This window comes from Taeniopygia guttata, chromosome 2, assembly GCF_048771995.1.
Source record: "Taeniopygia guttata chromosome 2, bTaeGut7.mat, whole genome shotgun sequence".
In the NCBI taxonomy this organism is placed as follows: domain Eukaryota; kingdom Metazoa; phylum Chordata; class Aves; order Passeriformes; family Estrildidae; genus Taeniopygia; species Taeniopygia guttata.
The window spans coordinates 108,543,819-108,555,845 of NC_133026.1; the positions used below are offsets into that span (position 1 = coordinate 108,543,819).

Here is a 12,027-nt window from a genome sequence, read left to right on the forward strand (position 1 = left end):
ATTCACACAGATTTTAATAGATTTCTGTATAAATTCTGGATGCTTCATGATCAGAGATTGAGTAGATATTCTTTTTTTGCCATCTCATCGAGTCTACCTGTATCTTAGAACTCATAGAAATGATCTAGTTGTGTGAAAAAATGTGTGAATGGAGATTCACAAACACACAAAGTCTAATTTCCACTCAAACTAGTGTCCCTGATAGTAGTCAAAGAATCCCTTTCTGGATTATGTATGGGATGTTGAGAGTTAAAAAAAAAACCCAGCAAATTAAGAACAAGGAATAAAAATCATACTGGGATTAGAATTTTTCATGCTCATTATTCACTTCAAGAAGCAGCTGCCAAAAGGTCAATCAATGTTATAAAAGAGGGAAGCAAAATAATATGGACAGCTGAAATGTACTATCCCTGTACATCTGATTTTTCAGAAACTGGTACTTTGCAGGAAAACCTAGAGAAAAATAATTAAAGTAATTGTCCCATAGGAGAGCAATTTCTCATGCAGACAAGTGCCAATATAATTAACTCCTTGGCGTTATCTCCTTGCAGAACAGCTGACAGCAAAACATAAGACAGCCTACTTGCCCTAGAATACAGGTAATTTCTCTTCCATACATACAAAGCTTCATTGCTTCAGAGAAATATTCACAAATAATGAGAACAAAATAATGAGGTAATATGTTTTTGCACAGATCTAGGAGCAGCATTTAACTTTCCTAGATTTGAATACAACCCCCAAGCATTAGATTGCAGCATGGTTTGTTACTGCTGGGCACCTTCCACTGACTTTTACATGCAGGCAAAGTGTGTGTAGAATGTTACCTACGTATCAGCCTGCTTTGCTGTAAGTACAAAGGGCACTTTGATCCCAGTGCAGGAGATTACTGTATTATAGATTTTTTTTCTCAAAAATCAACTTTGCCTAGAGAGAAAAACTGCCTAAAGCAGCCTGAAGGCATGAAAATCTCTGGAGAATACCATCTGTGATTTCTCTCTAAGACTTCCATCATAATCCTATTCAAGAAAACTGCTTTTTGTTAGAATACTGTGAAATCAGTAAAAAATGAGTGCCAGCTCCTGAAAAGTGTAGACTCAGGGTTGTTTAGGACGTGGGTAAAAGGAACTGCTAAACAGGGCAGGTTCTTTGTCTCTCAACTAGCACAAGGTATGGTATGGTATGGTATGGTATGGTATGGTATGGTATGGTATGGTATGGTGTATGGTATGGTATGGTATGGTATGGTGGTATGGTATGGTATGGTATGGTATGGACAGTCTGTGTGATGCAGCTGAACAAATCCAGCCAACTCCCCCAGGTGACTTCTCCCAGCTTAGGTTGGGGCTGAGTTCAGCCCTGAAAAACCTCTGAAATGTACATTTGTACACTTACAAATGTGGAAATGTACAAACCCACATATAACAATAACATTCCCAGCATAATAAAGATTTGGCAGCTAGAATCTTTGTCAGATGTTAACAAAAGCTAACATCTTTTTGTTAGCTGCCTGCCCTGGCTCCTTCTGGGGTACATGGTGCAAGAGAAGACTCATTTCACTTTTCTGAGACCTTTGGCTTCCCAGGGGACATCTCTCTAGAGATCTTTTCCCTGTGACTAAGAGGAGACCTCAGTGTCTGAAGGTTGGGCAAGATGAATCATTACTAACGTCTGGTGGGTGACAGGTTGTGTCAGATCCCATTTAAGTTGTGTCTCAAAACAGAGACATTGCTCCTTTCCAACATGCATAGAAACTGATTGGGAATCCAGCACTGCTTGAGTCAGACAATGAACAAACTCCATCACCCATGTACTGAGTCTGCATGTGAATGTGGGATCTGATCCTCAGCACTGAATATACTGAGAAGAAACATAGGACAGATGCAGAGAAAATATTGGAGCATTATCATGCACAAATTGAGTGCAAGCTAAAGAAGTCACCCTAGAACTGGTTGGATTTCTGGACCAAAAAATAGGTCATTTGTGTTATTTTGTGGAGGGCTTTCTATGAGTGTAATCTCCCCAGGCAAGGTTCATGTTTGTTTCCGTTACTTATTTTCTTTTCTCTAGTGATCCCGCAGTCCTTCCATTGACTTCAATGGCAGTGCCATGAAGCAATGGACTGACTCTAGGATTGGGCTATTTACTAAGCAAATAATCAGAATCAGCAGTTTTGGAGTCATATGGGCACCCAATAAGCAGCCTGTTCAGTTGTTGGATTGGCTATAAAACCCCAAATCCCCTCAGCTCCTGGCTGCTGGCACCAAGGCTCACTAACAGCAAGCAGAATGGCCTTTCAGTCTGCGCTCTTTGTTTTCTTAGCTGGACTGGTATTTTTCTCTGAAGCTGCACCACTGGTGAGTTTCTTTGTATTCAAACCCAATCATTACAAAAATGATAATCTGGATTTTCTAGATGACTAGCATCCTCCTCAACCATGAAATTCTGTAACCACTGGGCTTTGTCAGAATGCTATTTCTGGGTTTTTTTTATAGTAGCATCTTCAGAATTCTTGAAACTTTTTTCTTTTCTTGCCATTTACCTACCTATTTTAAGGTATTATGGAAGGGTCAGGGATCTAGGTGTCGTGACCTTTTATTTTCCTTTGTTTCCTTCTGTTCATGACTCACATCCTGCATTCTCAATTAAGAGCAAGCTTCACCAAACAAGTGCTTGTCTAAAGCACTAAAAATATTTTTGAGGTATGACTAAGGATTCCATATAATGTAATGAAGCCTAAGAGAGGGATAGCAGCCTTAGGATACTGTATGTATTTCTTTGTTGGTTTCCCTAGATAACATACTGTGTCTGCACTTAAAAGAATTTACTATTTTCATATTTGTGATCTCATTATAAAGGTATAACATTATACCATTTTTCTAGAGACATTTGGAGCAACTCTAAATATTGATCAAGCAATCTGTGTGTGTGTAATAACATATCAGTATAAAGCTCTAAGACATTCTGCTTAAAAAATAGATGTTTAGAAATTAGCTTTGAACAGCATGTTTCAGAGAACTTGCTTTTAAGTGAATGGTAATTCTGCAATTAGCATCCATCTTTTCTTTGGGAGAAGGTTTTTACAGGCTTGGTGAACAGTTCCTATACAACTTCTCCTTTTCCCAAGGTCTCCCATGGCTCTGTTGATTCCAAATGCCCTCTTATGGTGAAAGTGCTGGATGCAGTCAGAGGAAGCCCTGCATCTGATGTAACTGTTAAAGTTTTTAAACAGGCTGAAGATGGAAGCTGGCAGGACTTTGCTGTTGGGTAAGTTGTGTGGTCTTCTGGAGTCATTTTCAAGGTGCCTTGGACAAGCAATTGAGGAGTTAATGGAATAGAGCTCTGATCAAAACAGAAATATGTTTTCTGATGTGTACCACATTATCAATGTTCACAGCACATGAATTCTGATTTCAAATCCATTAGATTTAAGTGAAATTCATCCATGATTGAAATGCTAATTGCAAAAATGTTGCCCTGATTCTTAAGATTTTCTAAAATCTTCTAAGTTTACATTCTATTAGAAAACTTTCCCACAAATTTCTATAAACAACATATTGTTTTGCATTCCTTCATGGGAGTGCAGAAACTTAATGTACTAGTAGTTTGTCCAATGTCTGTAAAGAGGTAGCCCATTCACTCTCCAATCCACTGTCACCTTTGGAGAAATATAAAAGTTAGAATCAGAGAATAAACCTTCTTCTTTACCTTGCAAATAGCAAGTAGCTCATGTTGTGCTTTCACGTGTCCTATAGCAACCCAAAAATATGTCCAGATGCTCATCTTATCTTTGTAAGGGACTAGTTTTAATACTTTTTTTTCCTCCTAGCTTCAGTATTATCTTTCCTTTTTATAGAAAGAAAAAAAAAAGCCTATTTACCAGCATTTTGTAGGTAATCCATACTAACCTATCTCCATATGTAATGGATTGACTTTTAATAGAGCTTTATGTGCAGCAGTCACATGCAAAATCCTCTCTGTAAGCTTTTTCTGCACACATGCAAATAATAATTGCATTATTCATCTTCTGCTGTGGACCAAATGTGTTGGTTGGAAGAAACTCCTTGATCAGAAAGTTTTAAAGAGCCCTATTATAACACAACACAGAAGCAAAATCTCCACAATTAGAGGCCATTTCTCTAGCTCTAAATGTCTTTTTCTAGAATGACAGACCAATACCAACAGACACCTAGCATCCTTACAAATACCTTAGGACATCACAGAGGGTGATGAAAATAATTCCTTCAGTCTGTGAACAGGTGTATGAGTAACAGAAGAACACAGTTTACTAAAATTCAAATAGCTGAGGTATTCAGTCATTTTACTTTGATTGCAAGAATTCGTTGAATCAGATATTTAAATAACTCAAGAGAAGTCTCCAGTAGCAGCAGAATATTCAAGCACAGAATTATAGGCACAAGAATGGACAGGAGTCAACTGTACATTTAACTGTCTATTACCAGGATTTTTTATAGCATGATTTACATATAAGCAGCAGGTAAAAAAAAAAAAAAAAAGAAGACTGCAAGGAGAGATAACTTTCTCATCTGAATGGTTTATTTTTATATATTGAAAACAAAAAAACCCTTTTCTCCTTTGAAAAGTTGCAAGACAATTTACAAGAGTGAAAAAAAAAAGAACTCCACTTCCAAGTGCTGAGTGTTAACCTTAGAATAAATTACTCCTTAAATGGATTTATATACTTTAATGAACAGAAAAACTCCATGAAAAGTGACACATTTTTTTCAAGGAAAGAAGAGACAAAGATAACATCCCTAGTGAGCATCCCTTTCGTTATTAGAAAACCAAATTATTTAAAATGTTTCATCAAGTACTGTTTAACAACTAATACAAAATACAATTTACAGAAGAATAAGAGAAATGTAATGTCATTATTAAATGCCCTCACTTCTGGGGCATAAAGTGTTTTCCTGTTCAGTTTGCAACCCTGCTCTCAACAAGTCCATGGAGACAAATCCTGTAGTTCTTAGGCAACTTCTGCTGACACTTTAGGTTAGTATACTTAAGAAAATTTAATTACATCTTCTTAAACATAAATTAAGAAGATTAACTCTAGGCAAGTGAGAACCATTTTGCTGGAGGATGGCAGTGAATGAACATTAAATCACAACTTTTATTGCTGTAAAGATTTTGACATTTTTCTTGACTTGCATCATAACCAAGGCTGTTTTCAGTGATACCATTGACTTTAGGTGATGACAGTTGTTTGAACCAAGTTTTCACGTACAATTACAATTTTATTCTTTTTGGAAAGCCAGAATTTCCCTGTGTAAAAACAGCTGAAAACATGAATGAAATCCAGGAACACAATCTGTAAATACTCCTGTCAGGTGAATAACATTTTGAAGTTACAATAACTAGCAGATACATATGAGAAAGTTGGATTTTGTGCAAATGTCTGTTATAGTTACGTTTTTACTATTTTGTTTTCTTATTTTTACTTTGCAAGCACACTTCATGGAATTAAGCAAATGTACTTAGCAACTGTTGAATTTGAGTAATGGTGTTTAAGGGGCAGTGGGAGAGTTAGAATAGTAGGAGCTGACTTTATTAAGAGGCTTATTTCAAAATTACTCTAGCTAAAAATATGCAAAAAGAGATAACTTCAGCGTAACATAGTAGAGAAGGGTTTAGGACACAGAACATGTGATTCGGATTCTATATGAGCTCCTCCTATGACTAACTTTGATCTTCTCACTCCTCACAAGTTTTTGGAAATTTAGATGTCATCATGTGGTTCAAGAGTTGCAGTCAGTCACGTTTTTTTAACAAGTAGTTACCCACGTGCAACCATAGCTGGGTTACAAGTCATGAAAGAAAAGACTTTTGTGTATTTGAAGCAGTTCTCCAACCCTCCCGTTTTTTTTTTTGTTTTGTTTTTTAAACTCCAAAATAAGAGCTTGTGTTCCTGAGATATTTCCTCATCAGTCTGCATCTGACAGCACAGTTTATCTCAGTGCAGTATGTCCTAAGAGTTCATAAACATCATTGTAAAGACAGTGTAGGTTTAACCTGGCCACAATATACAACTAAGGTCCAGATAGTCAAAACGAGGTTCAAGATTGCAGCATGGGCTGGCACTGCAGTAACTTCACTGGAAAAAGCACAGCTTTTTAATTTAACTGTCCATCTTACACCAGATGCTGGCAGTCCACATGCTATTAAGAATAAGGAACCATGTTATATTTAGTCCCCCACTCAGACAGAAATACAAGTGCAGTTCAGAAGCCATCACAGCATTTTGCTACCAGCCCTGAATGCTGAGCATTCTCTGCCTTATGCTAATCCTCTCCAGGCTCTGAATCACACACTGTCCTGTTGTCTGTCAGTGCAGCAGTGATGCTGAAGGGTTTCCTTGTAAGACCAGTTGTATTGAATGGCTACCACTTAATAATTGAAAGAAAGTGCCATTAACTTCTGGTAGTGGGCATGCCTTTTCAAGTGAGCTCTTGTTTCCAAGTTTCCCAGCTGTTCTGGATGGTTAACATCTGACACTCTGGAGCAGTACCCCTGAGGGAAAGCACCATTCCAGCTCCATCCACACTTTTCTCAAACTAAAACTAATTTGTTTTTCTGAACAAAGATTTTGAGGCGGACACCATTTTTCCTTCTAATTGCTTGTCTGGACTATCCAGATTACAGGCAGAAGTATGTGGATTGCTAACTTCTCTCTTCTGCAGGATCTTAGTAGTTCTGTTTCACAGCTTCAAGGACACTCACAAATGAATTCTTTCTTCTTTTATTAAAGAAAGATAGATCAAACCAGAAATTACTAATTAAACTAAAAGAAAACAGATGCATATATTTTACAAATTGACTGAGATACTTGTTTCAAATAGGACTTTGATTCTCTGCAGGTTTAATCTGCCTTTGATACACTTGATTACGTATTGGATCAGTGAGATCTTGTCAGTCTTGACAAATAAGAAAAATTAAAATTAGCATGGGATTTTCAGTCCTGCTACCTCTTAATTTAAGCAAAAACTCTGTAGTTCAGTCTTTTTTAATTTACCACGATTAACCAAAGTTTACAAATAAGGTGAAGGAGGAGAAAGAGACTGGGAAAGAAAAGCCCAATAGCACAACTGATTCTGTCCTAGAAAAGCAGCATGTCACAGCTTTCTCCACTTCCTCTCCTCCTCAAGTTTGTTTTCTGCCTAGGCAGTTACTACTTGCCATAAGACAGGAAAGTTCCACTAACTCTCCCAGTCAAGGCTTTCTTCATTTTTCCTTCAACTAAATCATGTGCTTATGAAGTGCTATAAATATCAAATAAATATTTTCAGCAGAAAAAGACCCAAACAAAAACAAACAAACACAAAAGGTTAAAAAAATTAGAAACTAAGTAAAAGGAGGGAAAAGAGATAAATGGGGTTTAGGAGCTAAGCATGTAAATATTTAAACAGCTGTCATACAAAGCTCGAAAAACCTCCTTTTTCAAATAAATAGGATGCAATGCTGGCTATACTTCCTTCTTACTGCTGGAGTTTCTACATCCACAGTTTTTTGTTCTGAGCTGAACACATAAGCTCTGAGCTGGGAATTCCTATTGCTCATTTATTTGGTACCCAGTGGAAGAGGCCCCTGCTTTTTGACCAAGGCATTGTAATTCAAATTATTAAAATCTTATGATGCAAAATTGCTTTTCCAAGACATTACCACTAAGGGTCACATAAAATCACATCAGTGTATAGGAATAAACTCCAGATCCTCTGTGCTAATAACTAGAGAACAAAATAATTTCCAAAAAAATTTCTCTCTCTCCTTAGTTTTATTTTGAGATTTGGCATCTTGCCTCTCATCATGATATTCCTTCTCCTAAGACAGTAACCTTTGGTTCCAGAGGACATTTGGTACAAGTTAAACATGATACTAAAAGAGGGACCTTAAACCAGCCAGCTTTGATTTGTGATGTATATGGGTGAGTTGGTAGCAAGGACGGACTTTGAAATGTATAGAAACATACACTACATAGAGGGAAGGAATTATTTCAGATAATTAGGCTGCACAATGTAGAATTTGGCACCTCTGCTATTTAATATTCCGCACTATTTCTGTTTAAATGATAATATAAAATATTTATATAGGTATTTAATAATTACAGGAAAACCACAGAGTATGGGGAGATTCACGAGCTCACGACAGAAGAACAGTTTGTAGAGGGAAAATACATGGTGAAGTTTGAAACCAGCTCCTACTGGAAGGCGCTCGGGCTTTCTGCATTCCATGAATACGCTGATGTGAGTAGTGGCAAACATCCTTGATAACCAGTACACACTGTCTGTGTAGTGGCATCAGTTGGAAAAAGCAAACACAGCCCTTTAATACTGAAGGAGCAGCAACACACAGTGAAGTGGTTCACTGCCACACAGCACTGGGCAAATAAAGGCAGTAAACATCCAGCTAAGCCACAGGAAGGAGCCAAATTCCCTGCAAATGCTGACACAGCTGCACCCATTCACCCCCTTATGCCAGTAGGGAATCTTGCTTGAAAAGAGATACATTATTCAATAGTAGACAGTGTTTATAAAAACAAACAAGGAAAAAAAAAAAAAAAGAACCAAAAGAAAAAAAGACTGCTTTTTCTGATGCTGAAGGAATGGAGAGATTTGGAAAACCTAATTTTATAGTAAATAAGCTATGTTTATATCAGAGGTATTCTACCCGTATCAGTCACATGAAAATCCCTGAATTCTAATATGACATGTAATTGCAAAAAAACCCCAATTATTTCTGGTGTGCCCTTTTTTTTTTTTTAATGATGTTCAATACCAAAATATACAGCTAAAAATAAAGGAGGTATGAAAAAAGTAAAGAAATACCATAGTGGGAATGGAAAAGTTGTCTATTTTGTTGATACTCAAATTTCACAAGCAGGCCAGCAATGTGATAATGTCCTGTCTCTCCCTTTGCTTTCATTTTGATTTATTGTGTACTCTATTCTACTACATTTACTTAGCACATCCAAAAATCTGTTTAAATTCTTCAGGCTTAATCTGTCATCAAATTTAAGGTTCCCCAACTTAAGTACTCTGAAACAGCTGCTGGTGGTGTTGTAGAACATTTCAAACCACAAGTTCATGGAGCTCTAGTGGAAGACTAAAGGAAATTACCGAGTCCCAGATCCATTAAATCTGAGGTGCCATTTGGGTGATTTAGGTCAAAAAATGAAGCCTCAAAAGTATTCCCTAACCATTTGTATGTCTGAAAGTTGTAAGGGCTACACCTCAGAAGGTGCTTAAAAGTGCCTGACTGAGATTATTCCAGCTAGGCTGAAGAAGCTTTTCCTTGACATAATATAGCCTATAGGCCAACAAGCTAGCCTGGGAAGTGGGGAGAGTTCAGGGACTGAATGTGTACAGAGTAACTGAAGCCTACAGTCCTCAGAAGCTTAGACTTTGGTTGTAGGAGAGAACTCTCTAGTCTACTTATAGAAAGTGTCTCATGGTTTAGAAAATATATCAAATAGTAGGCTAAGGAAAGCTGGATTCTGATTTTTTAACCCAGGTGACAATACTTTCCTTTCCCATTGGACTAATTTGAATTGTCTTAGGGTAAGGGTCTCTTGTTGTTCTGGCAAATCTAGCCACTCAGTTCTTAATGCAAAAACTGACCCATCACCAGCTGTCTTAAAAACAGGAGGGGGCACTGAAGTACAGAAAATAGCTTTGGGCTCCATCTGCCTGCCTTGTTTGGCCACATCACACAGGAGTTGTATTTAAATTCCCTAGGTGGAATTTCACCCCTGTCTTTCTTACTGGTCATTTGAGATACTTCCCCCTTAGCCTCGTATTCCACATCACAAAGCAGTTTGCCCGGCTCAGGTGTGGGTATTTCCATCCAGCTTCACCGCAGCTGAGGCTCTCTGTGGACCTCGGCCCAATTGTCACAAATATCTCAGTCCTTGGCAATCACAAAATAATGGGAAGCATTACCCTTCAGAGGGGTAAAAGCACTGAGCAGGACCAGCAAAGTGCTCTGCAGATGAAGTGGGGTGTGCTGCCTAGCTGTTAATAAGGGAGCTTTGGCTGTATTGCTGTTCATCATGACCACGAGTGTTCCCTTTTCCAGGTGGTGTTCACTGCTAATGATTCCGGTCACCGCCACTACACCATCGCCGCTCTCCTCAGCCCTTTCTCCTACTCAACCACTGCTGTTGTCACTGATCCCCAGGAATAAACATGTACTGTCTTTTTCACACTTTCCTCCACTAGAACTATCATAGGCTTTTATGGGAGGAAGGTTTTTCCTACTGCTAATGCATAACTTTTTGCTACATTAGTAGTTGTTTTTTTTTTTTTCCATTTTGTAACCTGGCAAACTACAGACAAGTCAATAAAATATTACTTCTTTAAAACAATTTGGACTCAATTAGTGGAATTTTATTGTTTTCTAAAGTATTATGATTTGCATTAAAGTGCACAGGACATATGAAAAACACACATGGGATGACACTTTATTTAGTTTTGTTATCTTCCTCCACTGCCTTAAAGAAGTCTCACCAAAGACATTGGCTCAAAACAAGAAATTCATATAGTTGTGTTACCTTAAAAAAATTACCAAATAAATGTACTCAAAATAAGAAAGTAATCTGTGCTGCTCCAAGTCTTCACACAGAATATATGGTCCCACTATCAACCAGGTCGCAGGGTGAATAAGTAAAATTCTGAATACCTAGCAGAAGAACAAACAATGCACAAACCATTGAAATAAGTATGTCCAGAGAGCTGAAAAAATTAAAACCTGTGTACCTTTACTTAAAACTTCAGGTAAAACTCAACATGATGTTTCAAGAGGAAAGTTGGCTGCTCAATCAATCTAAGTACTGAAGTAATTTCAATTAGCACTTTTTTTAACATCTTTGATTAAAGTAATTATTTGACATCGCACACCCTATATAGGTGAATTCCAGTTAAATCCCTAATAAGTCAAATCTATAGCCATCATTAAAAAGAAATCCAAAAAGACAAGCGTCATCTTAATATTCTCTTCATATTTTTAGAAACAGGAAAAGGTAAGATTAGAGTGACAGTGATTCAAATAAAGTTGCTGATTTCTATCCCGTGGCCTATTGAATTTACAATATCCTGAAGGAGAGGAATTGGTTTTAACTGGATTACATAAATTAGAGAGAAAGAAACTGAAATCATGCCAGCCAGAAATCTGCAGCACTCATTTGCCACTGACCTCGGAGTTTATACCCAGAGCCTGCTGGGATGACAGCATGGCAAGTGAATCCACAAGTTGCAAAAGCTTGCCATTAACGTTTCACTGGTTACTTTTCCACAGATTTCTAGATGTTAGCATAGTTACACAACTCTTGCAAGCAGTGCAAACAGTTTCAAAACAGCATCCATCATAAAGTATGAAGAATTCATGGGATCCTGATATTCCTGGAGCTTGAAAACCGGTAGGTTTCATTTGAAGTGTGTTATGCTAAGCCCTCAAAATAGGACCTAAATTTGCTCATATAGATATACTTGGAAAAAAAAAAAAACCACACCAAAACAACAAAACAAAGAGAAAAAAACTACTCTGCATGTAGTCATCCCTGTGATGAGAGGATAAACCTAGTAAAAAAGTGTATGTACATATGTCTGACCAAAGATCAGAAATACAAAACTGAATTTCGTGAAGTCACATTTCTCTCAATTGAACCAGCAGCAATGATGCTTCTGGTAGGAGTTGACTTGTAGTTATATGAGGAAAGTCCTGAGCTTGTACTGAATCTGAGGGACAAGAGACACAACTTAAAATACTGTTAAATTGTACTTCAGAAGTTGATGTGTAGGTATCTTGATGCCATGCTGGAAACCAAAAGCAATATATTTTTCTTCCTAGGGAATGTGCAAGATAAAAAAGTAGGCCACAGATTATCCACCTATCTTTTATTAGAGCTGGGGAGGAGACTGACACAGAGAGAAATCTCTTAATATATGAACATGGGTGACTCAGTTAAACCAAGCCATAACCACAGAGAATTTTTCACTGAAATTGCTGCGTTGACAT

At 37.5% G+C, this 12,027-nt stretch overlaps 1 protein-coding gene across 1 annotated transcript; it reads left to right on the plus strand.

The window, feature by feature from the left end:
- The first annotated feature begins 2,252 nt into the window (after positions 1–2,252).
- On the plus strand, positions 2,253–10,378 carry TTR (transthyretin). The gene is given in 4 exon segments (NM_001245108.1): positions 2,253–2,354; positions 3,125–3,264; positions 8,123–8,258; positions 10,090–10,378. Coding segments are annotated over 4 exon segments (453 nt in total). The 5' UTR covers positions 2,253–2,285; the 3' UTR covers positions 10,198–10,378.
- Positions 10,379–12,027: the final 1,649 nt, after the last annotated feature.